At 35.6% G+C, this 22,606-nt stretch overlaps 1 protein-coding gene across 4 annotated transcripts in view; it reads left to right on the top strand.

Annotated features, from left to right (window-relative positions):
• The first annotated feature begins 483 nt into the window (after window positions 1–483).
• Window positions 484–22,606, top strand: part of LOC109049359 (cyclin-Y) — a 46,458-nt gene continuing 24,335 nt past the window's right edge. For 3 of the 4 annotated variants that reach the window (XM_042751596.1, XM_042751599.1, XM_042751597.1), the window contains exon 1: window positions 484–1,024. In XM_042751596.1, coding sequence (XP_042607530.1) covers window positions 871–1,024 — 154 coding nt within the window. In that variant the 5' untranslated portion in view covers window positions 484–870. The remainder of the gene's footprint in view (window positions 1,025–22,606) is intronic. The other variant, XM_042751600.1, reaches the window with a different exon arrangement.

Here is a 22,606-nt window from a genome sequence, read left to right on the forward strand (position 1 = left end):
TTGATGTTGGATAAATAAATGAATACATACATACATACATATTGATAACAGTCAGTAATATTATGACTCATTGATTGATTGAAGTAACTGGTGAACTTTAAGTATTTTACATACCTTATTATTTTTTTCCATTAAAACATATGTTAAATTTGAATATCAGCAATCAAAAATCTGACTAACAACAACAACAACAAAAACATGTTTAATTTTTATTGTAACTTTGCATGCAGTATACAAACCTACAAAATACAAACATAGTCTATAATATATGGTTATTCAACCCCATGACGCTGAATAGATTATTGTAGGCTACATCAAAAATACTTTTTTATTTCATGAATACAACACAAACAGAAAGATTCCATTCATTGACTAATGTGTAATCAGTTCAACGTGCACAGCCAATCAAAAAGACATATGTGCCAGATAAAATCTATCATTCACCCATCCATATCGTATTAATATTTCAATCTCTTCCAAACAGATACGAGATGTATCGTTCGGAATGACGTCATGCGCTGAACCGGAAGCTGTTTCGCGTTCTGTGTCTGTGTGCGACAGTGAGCTCGGTGATACACTGACAGCTGAACGATACGATGCAGCAGCGACGCGTGGGAATGGAATAATCTACCGATACATACGAGCACATAAACCTCCCCGAGAGCAGTCGGCGTGGATTATGTGTTGATTCGCTGAGGGCAGTCGTGATTGTAACACGCTGATGTCGTTACACGAGCGTTTGTCACGGGAGTGATCTTCTCGTGGATCGCAGCCCGGGTTTCATCCCGTCCTCCGCAGCTGTAACGCCCATCATCTGCGGCGGGGCTCCGTCGACCAGTGCCGCTCGTTTATCCGCACACACCGGGACTCATGGGGAACAGCACGTCGTGCTGCGTGTCGTCGAGCCCGAAGCTCCGGCGGAACGCGCACTCGAGGCTGGAGCCGTACCGGCCCGAACCGGAGCTGAGCCGCGAGGACACGGGCTGCAACCTGCAGCACATCAGCGACAGAGAGAACATCGACGGTGGGTGTGACTCACTTATTATTGATTTGTGTTCATTATTAAGCAGCGATAGCGGAATAACGGCTCTCCGAAGAGAGAACTCCTCGTGAGGGATCTGTATTCAAAAAGTACGGTGCTTTTTGGATAGTTTACCACTGTAAAACTACAGTATTAGTAAAGTACCACGTAAATGCCATCATTCATACAGTGTGGTAATGCCCCACTGTACCATGATAGCGCCCTTACATTTTTCACACATTGTTATGTAAATATCACTACTGTGTTTTGTTTCCAGTAGTTTTGTCTCTCAAAAATGACCACAGTTACTGCAGAACTCTCTTAACCTGTTTCTTTAACCATTATTGTCATGCATTGTATGATATCCAATGTGGTCTACAACAAGTAAGGACTTTACTGTTCATATTTACCATAGTATTTACATAATACACCACAATAACTACAAACGCATAATCTTGTAAATGTGCCATGTATTAATCATGCATTATTATCCTATTCATATACTCTAACTTCTAGGTATTTGGAAGAGTACTATGATAAGCCCATGGTAGAGTACTGTGGTATTGTCATAGTAGAATATTATAGGCCTAATGCTTCTTTGTGGTTTGTTTTACACATTTACCATTGATAGTACCACGATAATGCAATATTTGGACATTCATTGTTGATAGTATTGCTGTATTTTTTGCTATTTTTTTAGTACCATATAAATGTCTTGGTACAGTAGGTGGAAGTACCATGGTATTACCCTACTGTGCCATTATAATGCTCTTACTTTTTTGTAATGCAATTGGATTTTTTAAAGATTTTTTGACATGCACTGTTGATAATACCATGGTATTTTTTGAGAAACATGTAAATGTTGTGGCACTTGAGTATGGTAAACACTATGGTTAAGTATCATGGTTTTTCCATCTAATGTTACCATAGTATCACCGTAATTCTGACTTTGGTGTTATATTGATTCTTATTGTAGATTTATAGCTGAATGATTTTGTGCGTGGTTGTTACTACAGATAGAGTTCTCATGTATTCGTTTTCTGAATCTGGCAGTAGATCTGCTCTGTGGTGTGCAGTTAATGGGCATCTGTTAGTGGAGAGTGGATCCAGCTATGTTCTAATGTAATTAGATTATGTTAACATCTAGCAGAAGATAGAGGCTGATGAGAGTGTCATGTGACAGCAGGCAGAGATCATGTACAGTATATAAGGTAAAGCTGATCCAGGACCAGTTATGCTCACGATCACATTATATTCTTCTAGATGTGCAGCATGTAAAATCAATATCCAACATATGATCCTACTGTAGGCTGGCGCCATGAAATGTCTTTATATGTTGGCTGGTTTGTTTACATGCATTTCATGACACTGCCATCATTTAGTAAAGGACGATTAATGCTCAGTGCATGCATTTTAATCAAGCTGATGCTACTTCTTGATAGAACTCATGGGTATTTACTTTAGACATTTTAAAACTTGTGGGTAATGTCTGTGGTGGATATACTGTACATTGTTCCACTTTTTGTAGATCTATTATTGCTTTTACCATTATTTTTAATTCTTTTTTATTTTATTTATTTATTTTATTTACATTTTAGTTTTAGCAGTTTTGTTGTGTTTTTGTCATGTTTATTATTATTCTTTTTTAAAGGGGTCATATGATGCAATTCATTTTTTTTTCTTTCTCTTTGGAGTGTTACAAGCTCTTGGTGCATAAAGAAGATCTGTAAAGTTGAATGAAATATTCTTTATAAAAGTTAAGACTCGTCCACGCCCTCCTAAAACGCCTTGTTTAAACACACCCCCACATGTCTACCTCATGCTGTGGGAAGATTTGCATAACACCGCCCAAATGTTCACGCAAAGAAAGAAGGCGTAACTTTTATTCTCGAAGTGAAAATGCGTGTGCCCTGTGTTTATCAGTATCCTTATGTTCAGTGGGTAAAAATAAAAACTAAATAAACAAAGTAAAAATTAATTTGGCTGATTCCCCAAGTTTTCTGTAGATATTGCGATATATGGATATCGTGAATTCTTTTGGCCACAATAACCGTGGTGTGAAAAATCTAATATTGTGACAGCCCTAATGTCCGCCCATGTGTGCCCTTCTAAATTAGTCTCAGGTACACTTATGAGGATGATTTAAAGTTTGTTTAAAGAAGCATAAGTACATCCCTAAGTTCACTGACATCCAAGTTCTTTTATTGCACACACCCATGTTACACTTTACACTGAGGAAGCCCCATATTTCATCACAGCTAGCCCACCTATGGCAGCTGAGCTCTTGTGCTGTGAGAGGAGAAGGCTGTTTTGGGTTCGGGGTCAGTCTGTGCCAGTCTCCTGTGATGGGAGAGGAGCTGTACTGTGATTAACACTGTCCATTGTGATTCAGACAGCTGCTGTGTGAATCAGCTTTATCCCACACAATAAATCAGTGCTCTAGTTCTCATTCTCTCATTCATGAAAAGCTGCAACATAATGCAATGTTTTTATCATGTTATCACATTGCTTATATGTCTTTGCATTAAACCTTAGTGTAGTATTCCGGCTCATTTAACAGCATTTTGTAACATAATGTTGATAAACAATTACAAAAAAAAAAAAAATCTTGGTTATAGTGAGGCACTTACAATCAAGTGAATAGAGCCAGTTTAACCTCTGGTACTTTTCTGCCACTTTTTTTTTTTTTTTTTTTAATCACAGCTTCATCGAACTGATATGAAACTTGGTGACTTTAATGGCATTTGGAATGTGGACACAAAAAAACTGAGGGCATGATTTGAGCAGACTAAGTGGTCATTAAAAAAATAGCCACACTTGTGGTCTTCGGTCAAAAATGACCGACCATAGGAAATGAATGGAAAATCGAGTATAATAAAATCTGACACAATGCAGAAAAAAAGTACACAGCAATGACAGGGTGAAACTCTAAAACATCAAGAGAGCAAAACCAACACATCCACACACACACACACACACACAAACACACGGACACACACTTAAACAATAAGACCTCATCAGTTAACCTTAGTGAATGCATTAACATTCACAATGAGCAATAGCTACACTTGCTACAGAAGTTATTAATCTTCGTTAAAAAATACAAGTCTTAGTTCTTGTTAGCTCATTAAATAACACAGTTGCAACTTTCGATTTTAACAACGTGTTATTAAATATTGGAAAACCTAAGGCTGCATTTACACTGCAGGTCTTGATGCCCAAATCCGATTTTCTGACTATATCCGATTTTTTTTCACGACCCGCTTACATCATCTTTTAAAAGTGACCCGTATCCGATTTTTGCATTTACACTATACACTGCTGAAACTACCAAGCGTAGACATTCTGACCCGGAAAAGGAAGTAAAACAGCACGAAATACAATGGATGCAGATGTCAATAAAATTATACAGTGTTTTGCTTTCCACAATATATTGAAAAGTCAACAAAAAAATCAGCAAAACATTGGTCTCGTACGGCGGAGAAAAAAGAGGACTTAAAAGACATGAAACCTCCGCATTGCTCCACTGTGTGTATCCCTCCATCGCGCCTATAATAAATCATGTGATCTCAGTTGGTGGTGTCCACCTGAGTTGACGTCACTTTTTTAATGACGTACGACTCTCATTTACTGGGGAATATCCGATTTGTCTGCTTACATGGCACACGCAAATGCACGTATTTGGTGGTATCCGATTTATTACCACATATGAATGAGGCCTGAATCCGATCTGAGAAAATCGGAATCCATGCGGTTTTTTCCTGCTTACACGTTCACCGGTCATATCCGATCTGTGCCACATGAGAGGAAAAAATCGGAATTGGGTCACTTGAACCATACAGTGTAAATGGGGCCTAAGATGAATGAATGTTCAGAATAATTTTTCATTGGCAGTTGTTAACTAATGAATTAACTAATGTTAACTAATGAGGCCCTTATGCAAAGTGTGAACGAACAATAAAGAATCAAAACACTTTCGAACAATATCTAGGACATGTTGTAGTCCAGATTAAAATTTAAAAAAAGTTACATGAAAATGAATAGCCTATTAATTCTAAATATTTAAGTATTTGGCGCTGTGCTGAACACCATAGCAAATCCACAAATCTGAATGGCTATTTAAAATTATTTAAATATGTTTTAGAAAGTAGCAGCTGCTTTATTTATGGGGTTAACAGGGTAAGGGCTGTATTTTCTACAGTTTAGCACCATCTGCTGTCAGAGAGTGAATGTGCATTCATTCAGAGCGTCTCTCACGCATTCCCACAGTCTTTCAAGCAGCATACAGCGATGTTGTGCATTTTGACCAGTTGATGGGAATAGTGGGGCCCTATGATTTCCGTGATGTGGAAAACGCGGACTTTATTGAGTTTTAGGGTTATATGATTTGAATTTTCAGTTTGATGGGGTATGTGAATCCAATAACAAATTTTGAATGAATTAATCAAAAGTAGGTCATTACACTTAAATCGCGATAAGGACTAGTGTCTGTAAATATAAAGCCGGAAAAGTCGATTTAAATATGAATCCTGCATGTTCTGCGTGTCTCTGTTAATGAATGGCGCAGAGGCGCGGTTGCGTTTATCACACGCGTATGGAAGCGTGCGTGATGCTCGCGATGATTTCAGTGTCTCTCTAAATGAGGACGTAAACACATTAACAACATCCTCAGAACTGTAAAACTTGCATCATATTACATACACAGAACTGTAAAGGTATTCACTGCAACCCGTCAAAATAAAAGTCTGGTTTAATTTAAAGACAAGTATTTGCAAGAAATGTATTACTGTTGTTCAGCAGAATGTACATAGCCTACTACTACTACTACTAAAAAGAAACAAACATTATTTTTTAAGGAATAATCACACAAAATGACTTCCATGTTTTAATTTTAATATTAAATTCCCTTTGTTTACCAAAAAATTAAGTTTGCTTAATTTTCAATAATTAAAAGATAAATTAATTTAATGTTTAATGCCTTCATTTGATAACCAGAAAACTGTAAATACACAAAGGAATTTCTGAGGTACAAAAAAAAAAAAACGTCATAAGTCTATTTTAAGATTAAAAAAAAAAAAAAAAAAAATTATGCCTTTAAATAATTAGATATGATAAAACACAGAATTATGTAACATTAAAACATATGGTGAAGAAAAAATAAAACATTTCATAGGGCCCTAAACATGTAATTTTTGTTAAACTTTTAATAAATTGATGTGAAAGTAGGGCTGGGCGATATATCTAACGATATGATCATGTGCATCTAATCAGTAAATCTGGTTCCCTGATTAGCGCTAAATCGCCATCACCTGCTTTCAAATGGACCGGCATTTAATAGACAGAGCCGTAGATCACTGACAAGCTACGCAATATCGCGTTCATTATCCCAGATGAATCGCCTTCGATAATGAACGCGATATTGCGTAGCTTGTCAGTGATCTACGGCTCTGTCTATTAAATGCCGGTCCATTTGAAAGCAGGTGATGGCGATTAAGCGCTAATCAGGGAACCAGATTTACTGACTAGATGCGCATGATTATATCGTTAGATATATCGCCCAGCCCTATGTGAAAGTTTCATGATTTTAATCCATTAGACATGCTTATTGATTAATTAATTGAATTTATCCATTAAAAAGGAGTTGAGAAAAATTCTAATGGAAAAAAAATAATAATTTGGAAAAAATAAAACGGATTTCATATGGCCCTAGAATAGTATTCTTAAAATACATTTCAAATTCTGAATAATTTGTAATATATAATTATTCACGGTATTTAGAAGCGTTCATGTAGGCAGAGGGTGGTGCTGCCAATAACACACCTAAAAGCTGTCAAAGACAACTGTAGACTTGTGGCATAAAAAGATTTGCTTAGCATATAACGGTTACAGTAACTTAGGACAATGTCAAATAAGAGTCCTGTGCGGACAACAAACACCCCCGACTGGGTTAGAGGTGTGGCTAAGTCCGTATTCAGAAAGGCACGGAAAACAAATAACGCGTTTTATGGAGCCACTAAAGGGACATGGTTAGCCGCTTTCTAGCCTGCAGTTTATATACAGTATAATTGCCCAATGATATGATTGCGACAAGATATTGAAGTATATTTTTCCTCTATCTCATATCTATTCCTTTTAGGGGTTCCATTTTTTTTTAAAATGGAAATATCCTAGCCATATGAGCATTTCATTTATAACTGTACGACTATTGAGTGCTATCATTCGGTTGTGTATATTATATTAATATGTTTCAGCATGTTACGAACATTATATGGCTTCAGTTAAGGTAGCCCATATATCTTCTGAATAAAACAGTTTATAATACAGATTGTAAAGTGTAAATCCCATCTCTCTCCCTCTTTCTCAGTTGATGGGTGTTTGTGCGTGCATGCGGGGGGGTGCATAATACCCTGCGATTTTCTAATATTATTTTTGCTTGGAATGCCCATCCCTAAACCATATAACCAAAACAATTCAGAAAACTGAAATAAGAGGTTGAAATCAGATCAAACCCAGAAGGATTAAGCTCTGATAAAACATTTCTGTTAATTTTTGTTAAATTTTTATAGAATTTTAATGTTTTGTGTGACAAAATGCTTTCTCTGTGTTCAGGTTTGACTGTAGTAATAATAATTAAAAAACTGACGCTTCAAATCAACATATCAAACAAAATAATAAATAAATAAAATAAACCTTTACAAAAAGTTGTCTTTGAGAATGTCTTAATAGAGTTCAGAGTTTCGCTCTTTGTCAAGTGATCTGTGCTTTTTTTTTTTCAGTTCAACTCAATGTATGCGCAGCACACCTGGATTTGACGTAACGTAAACTCTAGTGTAAAGGTGCACAACTCACCATCGCTTTGCTTTTTCCTCACATGCAAAGAGAGAGAGCGAAAGAGAGAGTGTCACATACTATGCAGAATTGACACGCTACATGTAAACGATATTCTTTGTTGTATTTTTTTTCTTTCAAAATAACAGTTCCTTTGGAATTCTTCAGCGTTTAAGAACTGCCGGGTTCTCCAGTAGTGGGTGGAACTAATGTGCAAATGACAATCTCATTGGCTGGCGCTCACCTATTATCTTCCCTGTTTTTATTTCAGCAAATCAGTTCAAGCGAACGCGCACAGCCTGATTAATATTCATGAATCCAGCAGCTTGTTAATCCTTAGTGGGTTTTATATTTTTCTTAGTAAAATTCATAGTATTATTATCTTATCAGTATTTTTGTTAGTTTTTTTTCCCATTTTTCCCCCCATTTGTTTTGACCAAAAAAAAGCATCACCACCAGTCCTTAGTTTAGTTACAGTTTTTCTTAATCAATTTGACACATTTCTCCAAACTCAGGTCACTGTTCTCAAAACAGTTAACACAGTGATCTGGATACTTTGTAATTTTCCTAAACAGATTGAACATTTATATAATTCAGTATGACAATATAGTATAGTACACTTTGTATATCCCTTTTATATAACTCCAGTATCTTTTCAGTGCCAATAACTTATTTTGGTAAAAGAGGCAAATCCAGCATTTTTTACCCCCCATCTCTGAGACTCTTATCGTAGCATGCTGGAACCTTGATAATACAATATTGTTTCCCACTGGACAAATTAAAACCTGTTCACCCTGTCTCCCTAGAATTGAGTATCAGTCAGCCATCAGATTGGAGTTTGCAATTTTAAGTGACATCTTGCCATGCTACAGATGGTCAATGAGGCCTAAACCGTTGACTCAAATTTCAGACTGTTTTGCATTTAGAAGCAAATATTTGTGTCAGACATTTTAATAATGGATGGACTAATGAACTTGCCTTATTTTGTTATAATCCTAAATCCCTGTATAAAAATGGAATTGAATTTACAGAAAAAGTTGTGTGAAAGAAACTATTGACTACATTCATCTGGAAAATTAATGAAATGGCCTATTATATATTATAGTACTTTTTTAGATTATATAGAACAAATTAAAGTGTTGTTACTATCACCAGGTTATTTAATTCTCTGGCCTCTGGTCACCCTGCATGGTTCATGAGCTACACAATATAAATGTTCTTGGTTTACTCATTGCTTTCCACATGCTTTTACTCATTCATATGATTCTGTACAACATCTATTCTGTTGCCACACCGGTCCTGCGGTGCAATGTGACTCTAGCATGATTGAGAGTGCAGTACAGTAGGGCATTTGTTTGTGAGTACACTGCCTTAGGCTTGAGTTTAGAACTGTGACCCTCCAAATGTGTGACTTGAAGTCAGACATTAGAACTGCTGACTTTCAACCCGAAGCGTCTGTCCAGAAATCCCCTCGTATCACTTTCCCCAAGTCACCCCAGTGAATCATTTAACATTTTGCCTCCATCACCTTCTCACATCTTCCTCTTCATTAGTCTTGTTCCCTTTATCCAGTGAGAACATACTCCAGGAGTTCTGTTCCTTTCACCATGCAGCTACAGTACGTACTCCTTAGGCTCTCCTTTTGTTATGCTGCTACATATGAGTCAAAATCTGCTAAGGGATAATGTAAGATCACTCATTTAACAGTTGATCTTTTGCCACAGTTATGAAACAACAACAACAAAAAAACAAGATTAGTCATGAATAGAAAATCATAGAAATTATTCAAATAAAAGAGTCGTGGCCTAATGGTTAGAGAGTCGGACTCCCAATCGAAGGGTTGTGAGTTCGAGTCTCGGGCCGGCAGGAATTGTGGGTGGGGGGAGTGCATGTACAGTTCTCTCTCCACCTTCAATACCACGACTTAGGTGCCCTTGAGCAAGGCATCGAACCCCCAACTGCTTCCCCGGGCGCCGCAGCATAAAATGGCTGCCCACTGCTCGGGTGTGTGTTCACAGTTTGTGTGTGTGTTCACTGCTCTGTGTGTGTGCACTTCGGATGGGTTAAATGCAGAGCACTAATTCTGAGTATGGGTCACCATACTTGGCTGAATGTCACGTCACTTTCACTTTTATCATAGAAATTATTCAAATCAAGTTTGTGCATAAAAATGTCTGTCAAATGCAACACACGTTGAATTATGTTAACTAACCCAGCAAAGTTTTTCAACTGGATTGGAATTTATTCTCTTTACCATGCAGTGTGAAGTATTTCACTGTGTGTCCTGATCATTCCGATTTAATTTCAGCGAGTGAAGAACAAATTTATACTCTTGTGCTTTATGTATTATGCACGTTATCTTGTTTAATTTTACTGCACTCTGGTGGTTTGAAACTTTCCTCTCAGATTGGTCTTTCAAGGTATCTTGGGGAGGTGAGGTGTCCAAGTCGCAGCATCTAACTACTGGGGTGCCTCAGGGCTCTGTTCTTGGACCTCTTTTCTTCTCTGTCTAAATTGGCATCACTAGGTTCTGTCGTTCAGAAACATGGCTTTTCATGTCACTGCTATGCTGATGAAACTCAACTCTACCTCTCATTCCATCCTGATGATCCGACAATAGCTGCTCACATCTCAGCTTGTCAGACAGACATTTCTTGCTGGATGAAGGAACATCATCTTCAGCTCAACCTTGCCAAGACAGAACTGCTTGTGGTTCTGTCAAACCCATAGTTTAATCACAATTTATCCATCCAGTTAGGCACATCAACCATAACTCCTTCATAAAACAGCCAGAAATCTTGGAGTTATGATTGATGATCAGCTGACTTTCTCAGTCCACATTGTTAAAACTGTCCGGTCCTGCAGATTTGCTTTATTCAACATCAAGAATATCAGGCCCTTTCTTTCTGAACATGCTTCACAACTCATTGTTCAGGCTCTTGTTCTGTCCAGGCTGGACTATTGCAATGCACTCTTGGCAGGTCTTCCAGCCAGTTCTATCAAACTTTTACAATTAATCCAGAATGCGGCAGCAAGATTAATTTTTTATGAGCCAAAAAGAATGCACATCACGCCTCTCTTCATCAATTTGCACTGGCTACCAATAGCTGCTCGCATAAAATTCAAGGCATTAATGTTTGCCTACAAAACCCCCACTGGCTCTGCACCCCTTTACCTAAATTAATTACATCAGACTTATGTGCCTTCTAGAAGCTTGCATTCTGCAAGTGAACGTCGCTTTATTGCGCCATCCCAAATAGGCACAAAATCACTTTCACAGAATTTTAAATTAAATGTTCCCTCCTGGTGGAATGACCTGCCCAACTCAATCCCAGCAGCTGAGTCCTTAGTCATCTTCAAGAATTGGCTAAAAACACATCTCTTCCATCTTTATTTGACCCTCTGATTCTAGCACTCTCTATTCTAATTCTATTTCTACAAACAAACAAACAAACAAACAAAAAAACTAGCTTTTCTAATCTTTTTGTATTCTATCGATCTGTTTTCTTTTTATTATATAATAATAAAAAAATTGCAACATGTAATGCGTTAAGCTAACTGAGACTTGTCATAGCACTTGCATATCGTTGCTCTTTTGTTGATTTCGCTTCCATTTTCCTCATTTGTAAGTAAATGACTAAATGCTAAATGACTAAATGTAAATGTTTAACAGACAGCATGTTGAAGAGCTACTATTTTGGCTGCAATTTTCTTCTTCTTCTTTGAAAGCGACAATGTAGCCAAACTATCCGGTAGTGTGTATTTTCCAGGTAATGCGTGTACTCTCTGGTCCTCTGCTCTCATAAATATTAACACATTGTGCATGTTATTTTTTGACAAACATTGATTTTGTGAAATTCATATGATGTAAATGTGGAAACAGATGGATCGTAAGGTAATACTTACATTTTTCTTAGTCTGCAACTATTTAGTGAGGTGATTGATACCCATGAATGTGTTATGTCATTGATCTAATATTCTAATATGTTCTAATATTCAAACCGACAGCCAGCCTAAGGTTTTGACAGATGTGATAATGTGCATAAGGGGTGAAAATGCTTGTGCTTTGCTTCTTTTGTGGAATGGTGTTTATTTCATGGCTTAAATACATTATTTTGTTACTCAGAGACTGACAGAAACTGCTTGTCAAGAAATGTAACATTTAACTGTCCAAATTTGTTGACTTTTGAAAGTTAATGTTTCAGCAGAAAAGTAGTGGTTTTGATGCACAAAGTTATTTTTATTGTCTCTTATAATAAAAATCTTGTATTTAAACACATGGAAATTCAGATCCTTTTGTAAATAATAGTGCCAAGCCACTTTTTAAATTGTTTGTTTCATTATTACCCCTAAAGAGATTTTGACTCTCATACTGATACCAAAATAACTAAAAGGAAACCGACATAAAATACACAACTCCAGAAGGTGACAATAGAGAAGTGACAAACATATTCTATTTGAAGATTGCATCCTAACTCATCTGATGTCACATGAGGGGGAGTGAGCTCAAACAAGACTAATTTTAGCCAACATTAAGGGCTCATATTTGCACTGGCAGAAATGATATGGAGATTTGTGTTAATTCCTGCTATTGCACCAGAGCACAGGTCTGGAGATTAGTAGAGTTTTAAAATCCTTCTGGAATAATACAGAGACACTGGCAGTTTTGGATGAACTGTATGGGAAGATGGACACAATGGAAGTGTTCAGCGCAAAGTATACTTCAGTTTTGATGCAAAATCGTATATGGGCATTTAAAACTTTAAATGCCGTGCAGTTACCACTATGTTAATTTGTGATGACAAACATATCTAGTTTATTGAAAATAGACCATTTGAAAGAACTGATTCAGAAGTCTAAGCATTTTAGCTACTTAGGTTTAAATCAGAGAAGTTGACCACTCTTATATTAAGAATGCATTCACATTCATTAAAATGTTCAGTAATCTCATTGCAGGTAAAAAAAATAATATATTGTGTGTGTTTAATCCAGCTCTAGTCCAGTGTGAAATTTTGTTGCAGTTTCCTCTAAAGCAATGACTTTAGTGGAGGAAAGTATGAGTACACCTAAGCTAGACAGGAGAGTGAATGTGAGACGGCCGTGAATGTGGAAAGACTGCTGACTGATGACAAACCTCAGCAGAAATTAAAGTGCATCTACATAAAATGAGTCAGCGATGAAAACGCTCTCTAATCGTTCTTAATCACTGTCAGTCTTAGTCATGAATGAACCAGACTCATTTTTGACATTTGACATTTTCTCTCTGAGATTTTGTCCTTTGAAGGAAATTACATACAGGAAGTATGCTTTCCCTCCCTCACCCGTGTCCGTGTGTTGTGTGCTAGATTGTTTCATATGAGCTGCAGAAATGTACGGGTTTTATGGGGTTTTGTGAAATATTCAAAAGCCTTTGCTAGGACTAGGAGATCTAGCCAAAAATAATTAATCTAAAGTCATTTTACAAGATTCAGAAGCTAAAAGTTTGTCAAGAGGTTTTTTTTTTTTTTTTTTTTTGGTCAAAATTATGAGGGACTTTAAAGAAAGTTTGCTAAATCAAATTTAAATTTAAAATATGGTAGAAATCTAGAAACATTGTTTTAGGCTGTGTTAATTATATTTACTTATTTATTTTTTTACTATGTTCCAATGCAGTAATGCAATATTTACATACTACTGTTAAAAAGTTTGGGGTCTGTAGTTTTTATTTATTTTTTATGTTTTTGAAAATACTCTTCTGCTCACCTAGGCTGCATTTATTTGCTCAAACCTATTGTAAAAACAGTTATATTGTGGAATATTATTACAATTTTAAATAACTATTTTCTGTTTGAACATATTTTAAAAGTAAAAGTAATATTTTTATGATGCAAAGCTGAATTTTCAGCGTAATTACTCCAGTCTTGCTCAAAAACATTTCTTATCATTTTCAATGTTTAAAACCATTGAAAACAGTGATACATGTATTTATTTATTTATTTTTCAGTATTATTTGATAAATAGAAAGTTCAAAAGAACAGCATTTTTTTTAATACAAATGAATGAATGAATGAAAAAAAAATAATTAAAACAAACCTTTGAATATGTTTTACTTTTTAAATGAAACATTAAAACATTTTAGATGAAATAATCTCAATACGTTTTTGTTACTGAGGGTTATTTAAGAGGTGTTATCGTGTGCATTGGGGTTTTCCATATTCATAAGTGACAGTGAGTGATTGCAATCTTTGGGAAGTTTAATGGGCAATTAAAAAGCACATTAAAATCATTGCAGTATTCACGGTGAATCCGTAGGGGCTATTGTTCAGGTTAATGTTGTAATAATTAAATAATATTGTGTAAGTCATAAATCCCCCAGCCATAAGTCCCCAACAGCTTAACTTCGTGTCCCTTTGCTGGTGTTTTTTTCACAAATTAGTCTCTCGTGTTTCACGTGGAGTCCTTTTAGAAGCAGTTCTACCCACATCCATGCTTATGTTTCTTTGCCTACTTTCCTAAGTAGGTCTGTAGACAGTCTGGCCTGAACTTATCTGCATACACATGGGCAGCTGACCTCTTTCCAAACCACTTTCTCAGATTCACTCTTGTAGGTCAGCTGATGCCCCTCTTTCTTTACCTCCCACTTTAGTGCGAGTGAATCATGATATACTGTCCCCACTATCATATTTCCTCTTTTATTTTATCATACTTTCAGTATGACTAGGTTTTGCTGCAGGAAAGCATCTTAAAACTGATTTAGTGCTCTTAGAAAACATCAAAGATGAGCGTGACCGATTCCTGAATGGAGCCGTGTGATGTGGCCGACATAGATTGCTGCTTTATTCAGTATTGTAGCCCTGGAAACCGCTGATAATGCCAGCAAGGTGCTCTGAATGCTTTCATGACGTGTGGAATATATTTGCTTGTCAGCATAATCCTTCCCTGTCGATGATGATTTGTGAAATATTCTAGATATGGACAATGTATGAATGGTTTAACACATGATCAACCATTTAGTGACTATTTTAACTCATACACATACATTTTTAAAGGTTAAGTAACAGTAAAGGTTTTACTATTTCTGAAAGTCTCTTCTGCTCACTAAGACTGCATTTATTTAATAAAAAATACAGTAAAATCAGTAATTGTGAAATATTATTATGATTTAAAATAACTTTTTTTTTTTTTATTCTTTTTTATTTTGTTATATTTTATTTATTGTGGTTTGTTAAGGTTGTATTTTCTGTATTTTTAGTATAGTTTTTCCAGTCTTCAGTGTCACATGATCCTTTGGAAATCATTCTAATATGCTGATATGCTGCTCAAGAAACATTTCTGATTATTATCATTGTTAACATTTTGTGGAAATATTTTTTTTAGGACACTTTGTTGAATAAAAAGATAAAAGGAACATTATTTATTATTGCATCACTGATAAGAATGGACACACGTATGTCTTTCTGTGGGTCACTTATTTACAGCTTACTTGATACACTGATAAGAAAGGAGATGGTTTATACATTTGATCGTGTATGTAAAATTGAGAAAATTTAAAATGGAGGGGTTTTTCATGAACAGAAGCTTAATTTGTTGACCCCAGAGGGTTAAAATCTTTTGTAACATTGTAAATGGCTTTATTGTCACATTTGATCAATTTAATTCATTTTTACTGAATAAAATAATTAATTTCATTCAATAAATAAATAACCCACCCACCCCAAACTTTTATATGTTTTTGTGTAAATGACATTCACAATAAATGTTGTGTTCATTCAGATGCTTAAACATGTGGAACTCAGTTGACTAGTTTCCAGATAAATGTCGGGAAAAGATTAAAAGTGTGCTCTTTACAGGAAACACATAAAACTTCAGCATTTAAAAAGGATTGTGGGAATGGATATGAGTTGTAAAAGCTGCAGGAGGAGTGAAGCCTGGGGCGCTGGGCAGCTCTGTTAAAGACTTGCATTGCATTGCATTTTCAAAGGATGAGTTGTGCGAGATCCTCCTGTAAAGCCGCGGTGGGAAGATCAGTGAATGTGGGAGAGGGTGCGTGTTCTTCAACGTGAGTCTGCACACGTGGATATGTTTTTCAGACATAAGACAAGGCCTTGAGGCAAACCTAAACCCTGCTTTGAGGAGTTTGACTCTTGACATACTGCCAAATAATCAAACGTTTGAAATTTGAGAGTGTTTGATCTTTTGTGGTCAGAACAGACAGTCTGATAATATCAGTTTTCAGATGGACTGCAACACTATATAAAAATCTTTGAACAAAGAACATACTACTACTACTACTGATATTGATTAAAAAATAATAATAATAAAGTAATTCACTCCACCCAAACATTTAAATGGTAATATCATATTACATTACATTACATTACATTATATTTAGGGCTGTCAGTCGATTACATTTTTTTAATCTAATCAATTACATGTCAATTAATTTATCTAATTAATCAAAAATTAAATTTGGCTGTAAAATTACCAACTAAAGATAATTTAAAGCTATTATTGTGTTAAGTGAGAAATTATCAAAAAGTAGCTTTGAGCTTTGGAAGGAAATACTTTATTTAATTCAACAAAATGTATTACACATAAACATTTAGGCTACAATGGTCTAACATAAACTATGGAACAAAAAAAGAAGAAAGAAAGTGAGAAACATCTCAGAATTTATTGTTATTAAAGTGAAATTTATTGTTAAAGTAATATGTTTTTTTTACAATGTTTTTTATTGGTAATTTATTTTATTTTGTGCAATAGAAAGAAAATCATACAGGTTTGAAATGACATGAGGGTAAGTAAATGATGACAGAATTACATTTTTTGGGTGAACTTTAATATTTTATTATTATTATTATTATTATTATTATTATCATCCCATTAATATTTTATTATTAAAATTATTATTAATAAAATTATACTCTAAATAAGAAACTAAAACTGCTAGCAGATGGCACTAAATGTCTTTGAGTCTTTCATTCCTTAGATTCATTCAAACAGCTGATTCATTCAGGAATTCAGTAAATGGCTCACTTTATAAATGGGTCTTTGAATCATTGGTTCACACGATTAATTAAAAATGAGGATTCATTCAGAAACTAAGCACCGCTTTGTTGCTCGAAGACAACAATTCTGCTGTGGCTTTTATAGGCGATATTCTAGTTGGCAAAATTAAGTAAAAAACAGAAAATATTGTGTTTAAAATATAACTATTAACTTCTTATTTACTGAACTGTTGTATAATATCACATTTAAACTTATGATGTTCGTGACAAAAACGGCTCTCACTGCTCATGTAATATCGCTTATCATGTTATATAAATATGAGACAAACTCATACAGGGACATTTTTTGCCCCAGTATCTTGAATTTTGTTGCCCTGCATCATATTGATCAACAGGCAACTGTATGAAATGAAAGATGATGTACAGGTCTGGGGGCGGGGCCAGTGCGTTAACTGTGATAAAATATTTTATTGCATTATTTTTCATAACTAATTTATTTTAGTTTGTTTGTTATAATAGCAGTAATAGTATTGTATTATATTATATTATATTATTTTATTTTAATATCATATTATATCATATCATATCATATCATATCATATCATATCATATCATATCATATATGATATCATATCATAAAGTGTCAATAAAAAGAATAAATAATAATATAGTTTGTAAGCCCAGTGTAGGTGATGTTGTAGATATGTAGAGTTAGAACTTTCTGTTTTATGTCAGCACATCAAACACTGCATTTATTTTGTTTAAAGAGACACTGATGTAGTTGTTTAGGCAAAAGGCCCGGCACTGAAGGCCAAATGAATCCGAATTGAATCAGAATCAGGCTGTTTGTATGCATAATCATTATGCTAATGAAATCTACTTCAAAAGACCCAATGTGCTATAAACAAATAAATCCTCTCAAACCTCTCTCTTGGTTTTGTGAAGCCAAATAACCAACATAATGAGCTGAATGAAGGAGAAGCGTTTTAACAGCAGCTCTTTTAATCTGCACAGTAAACATTAGACGTATAGGACTTTTGCACTGGTCTGCAAATCTCTGTAGTCATGAAAGCAATAGTCCACCCCAAAATGAAAATTTGCTGAGATGTGCTTGCACTCAGGCCATCCAATTAGAACAAGGTCAGAACAGATTTGGAGAAATGTAGCATTACATCACTTGCTCACTAATGGATCCTCTGCAGTGAATGGGTGCCGTCAGAATGAGAGTCCAAACAGCTGAGAAAAGCACAAGTAATCCACACCACTCAAGTCCAATAATTAATGTCTTGTGTAGTGAAAAGCTGTGTGTTTGTAAGAAATGAGTCCATCAAGACATTATAACTTCAAACCATTGCTTCAAATATGTGTTCACAATCCATAATTGCTTTCTCCTGTAAAAATCATGATGTCTGAATCAGGAGAGAAATATGCACAGAACAAGCACTGTTTACAAACAAAAACACTAGTTAAACTCAAGTAATGATAGATTTCTCCAAATCTGTTGAACAAGCAAACTATTCATCTTGGATGGCTTGATCGTGAGTAAATTTTCTTTGAAAGTTATATTTTTACCCCAAAATATGTTATTAATTACTAACCCTCATGTTGTTTCAAACCTTTATAATGATAAAAAATAATAATAATGAGCTGTTTGTCACCCTTAGCTATTGCATGGCTTTAGAAGTCAAGGAATATAGTGCACTTGTATGCACTTTTATTCTGACACTTGGTGTCCTTTTTGATACTCAGAATTGTGTTTGGTTTGGGGATGAAAAGCAGGAGGCTGCATCGAATGCGCGGCAGGTGAATCTGTAGGGGCTATAGTTCAGCAGGTGTTAGAGACATAGAGAAACATAATATCACACAAGCCTTTCATTAAAGCACACAGACATCAGGCAGCTGGTAAAATCCCCCCATTTCAGATCTGTCTAGCCTCTCTTCCCTCTGTAACATCGCTACAGTAAGGTGCCTCCCCTCCTCCCTTTATAGTGCTATGGAAACGAATACCGGCCCTTGAGCATCTTGGAGGGTGGAGCTTGTATTCTACTAATTATGCATGGCACTTCCCGTTAATCAGTGTAGGATACGTGCCCAGATTTGTCTCCCTCCCAGCAGTTTTTGCATCAATATTTGCTCTCGGTGTTTAAACACATTTGCCGACTTTAAACTCTTCAGTCTGTTTAGCTCAAGTCTAATATTCTCCAATGACTTAAAAAGGTTAAATCTCAAGTGTTTAAATTGAAGTCACTTGAATATCAAGCGTGGAGAGGTTGGGAATGCTGCAGTGAGATGTTAGGAGTCTGTGCCACACACGAACACAAACTGTTCTCAGATGATTAGTGGATTTATGCGGTCGAGACGAGGAGGACTTATTCCCATGACATCACTGCAGCTGCTGTATGTTGTTAGGTAAGGAACTGCCACATGAAAGGGAAGCCCTCATGAATATGCAAAATGGGGGTGTGGCTGCTGAACGTGTTTGGAGCATGTCTGATGACCTGAGAATTAAATTGAATTAGATTTCATTTTTTTTAAAAAGTTTCAATAGACAGGAAAGGGCAATTTGAATATATATATATATATATATAAGGAAAGGGCAATTTGAATATATATAGACAGGAAAGGGCAATTTGAATATATATATATATATATATAGACTGGAGCAATGGTTCTGAACATTCAGCCTTGGTGAGCAGAAGGAACTTAATTTTAAAAACATTTTAAAAACTTACCTGTGTGTGTGCATGATATAAAATAATTTATTGAGTAGTTTAAAGCTAGGGTATCTCTGTTGTCTGTGTCTTCCTTCAGTGTTATAAATTGTATCTTGTTCCATTATCATATTAGGTAGACTGTGTGTAATGCATAGTGTGTGTATTGTGTTGCCGAGTGTAAATGTCAGAAAGGCAGGGTGGCGCTGGCACAGATGGCATCACAGTCAGATCTGCTTCCTTACCAGCATGACACACACACACACACACATTCTCACACACTGCAGTAGGAAAACCATTCCTCAAGTTACTTGAGTATCTGAAAATAAAGCCTTCAGGATTCACTCAAGATGTCCCAGATTAGACACGGTTACCGTTAGCTGATCCTTCACTAAAATAACAAAGCAACTTTATCAGGACAATATGTGCTACTTGCTTAACACCTTAGATTTTGTCAGCTGATAGCATAATCTGAAAACCATTTGGTGTTGAAGATGTGGTCGAATGTTAGCAAACACTGTAAATATGGGTGCTATTTTTTTTTTTTTTTTTTTTTAAATATCTATTTATTATATATTTCAGTATTTTAAAGTTAATATTGAACATACTGTTCTTCTGTTTCTTCTTCTTCTGAGACTAAACTTTAAACAGTATCTCCTCCTAGAGTTTTAAACTACAACCATCAAAATCAGCGCAGACTTTTGACTCAGGTTGCTTTATCTTTTCCAACGGATCAGGCTTACAAATTTCATTAAACAGACAATCAAAACTAAATGTCCCAGAGACTTTCATAGAGGGGCTCAAAACTTTTTGTACAATAACACGTATAGGGCCAGATGTACTAACAGCTTGCACCAGCGCAAACTGTCTTTTGGCATTAAAATAATACTGTCAGGATTTATTAAAGACGCACAATGAAGAGTTAGCGCTGAAAAGGCGTGGACAGTTATTTTTGCGCCTGACCTTATTGAATATGCATTTGTAGGAGTTTCCCTTTCAGAGGCAAAATTTATGGGAGGAGAGTATTAAAATGAATCGTGCGACATGATTTACTAATATTTGCGCTCAAGTTACTGGTATTTGCACCAATGTTTAACTTCCCAAAAAAAGCATGTCTTAAACTATTTTGCGCTTGAAATGGCTGCATTTGTTGTTGGTAGGAAGAGGCACTGCAGAGAACAGGGAGTTTGTGGTAGAAGGAAGAGGATTTTTTGTTTTTCCACATGTAGCCTGTTCATTTATTTGGAATGCCAGAAGATCTAAACATATCCTTATGCTAATTTGCACTGCAAAAATGTGTCTAGCAATGTGTTAATTCATTTTAGCAAAATATTAGCTATATATATAATTTGTTATATAATTTGCTATATCATGCTAGCAACACGTCAACCCCTACCTTTTTTTTATAGTAAAAGTGTAGTAACTGTGGTTCTTTGGCAGATTACCATTTGTATAACCATAGTTTTACTACTACAAATACCATTGTAAACTATGGTTAGTGGAGTGAACGGGATAATTGGTTCTCTAGTATTGATGTTGCTGGCTATTTCCTAGAACTATGTGGTGCGAATTAAAAGGCCCTACCAAGGCCCTACCTAACAATCTTCAAAGTTTTGAATTACTTTTTGGTAATACTAGTTACTTAAATGTTGTTTTTCTGTTTGCTTTGCTGAGCTTTCTACTGCCCATTAAATATTACAGTTATTAAATGTGTCTTACTCGAACCTTTCTTCATTCACACACACACACACGCACACACACACAATATTATTCACTTACACACACACACACAGCATATGTGTGAAGCTTCATTGAGCTTGTGTTGTTGTGATCAGGCACCTGTTAACACCTCAGCGCTGCACAGATTCTGATCTGGGCTCTAATGCCCTCAGCAGGTGCCGCTGGCCTGTTTTCTGCCCACACATTAACACGACTCGCAGCTGCCACATCACACTGGCACACGTCACACTGTTTGGACAGCTTGCTCACCATCACGCAAACGAAGCTCTCTGATATCAGCTGTGCAGACTAATGAGCGCCTTTTCATTGCATTTCACTTGGAAGTGTGAAATATCATTGCAATTTCAAAATACTGGTTTTCTATTGTAAAATATTTTAAAATGTTTTTTATTTCCTTGATGCAAAGCTAAATTTTCAGCATTATATATGTGACACTGAATATGAATACTTGAGCAATGATACTTGCAATTGTTGTTATAATATTTATAGATTGATTTATTTCCCTTTTAGTAAAAAACAAGCCCCACTTTTTTTTTTTTTTTTTTTTGGCTTGTGTCCACCTGTTAAAACACAGTAGCTCCAGCTGTCCACTTTCCTGTGTGTTTGCCCAGTGCTAGTGCGGCGGGTGGTCAGTGGGGAGGAAGCACTGAGGGATCGTTCTCATGCTGTGATGTTTCCTGACAGGGCTGTGAACCCTAAACCCTCCTCATCACACAAACTCATTTATCATTACTGCCCTCCAGGTGCTTACTTTCCTCACATACACCGTGGCACAGTAATATTTCATCAAAAATAACTACTTTGTCCAGATCTGAAGTGACTTTTCTGTTCATATAACCATGATACAATACCCAACAATTAACCAATAATTTTCTTATCTATTTTGATCTGATGATCCAATCAAATCTTGTCTCACTCAAATCATAATGGTTAAAATCATGTCATGTCCTACCTTTAACTTTTGCTTACATACACTATATAGACAACAATATTAGAAACTGGTCCATTTCTCCAACAAGGACCTTAATGATATTGCATTCTAAATACATAAACATTAATTTGGAGTTGGTCCACTCTTCTGAGAAAGCGTTCCACTATTTAGGTAGGGCCCTATGAAACCCATTTGTGTTTTTGTTTTTGTTTTTTTTTCTCCAAATTCTGGTTTTTCAGTTTAAATTTTTTTGGATTTTGTTTTTTCCATTTAATTTTTTTTTTTCTATACTGTTTTAATGGTTAAATTTAATTATATTAATCAAAAAGCATTTCAAGATTATTACAGTCATAAAACTTACACAATTGAACAGCCATTTATTGGAAGA

The sequence above is a fragment of the Cyprinus carpio genome, chromosome B24 (genome assembly GCF_018340385.1).
Source record: "Cyprinus carpio isolate SPL01 chromosome B24, ASM1834038v1, whole genome shotgun sequence".
Classification (NCBI taxonomy): Eukaryota; Metazoa; Chordata; class Actinopteri; order Cypriniformes; family Cyprinidae; genus Cyprinus; species Cyprinus carpio.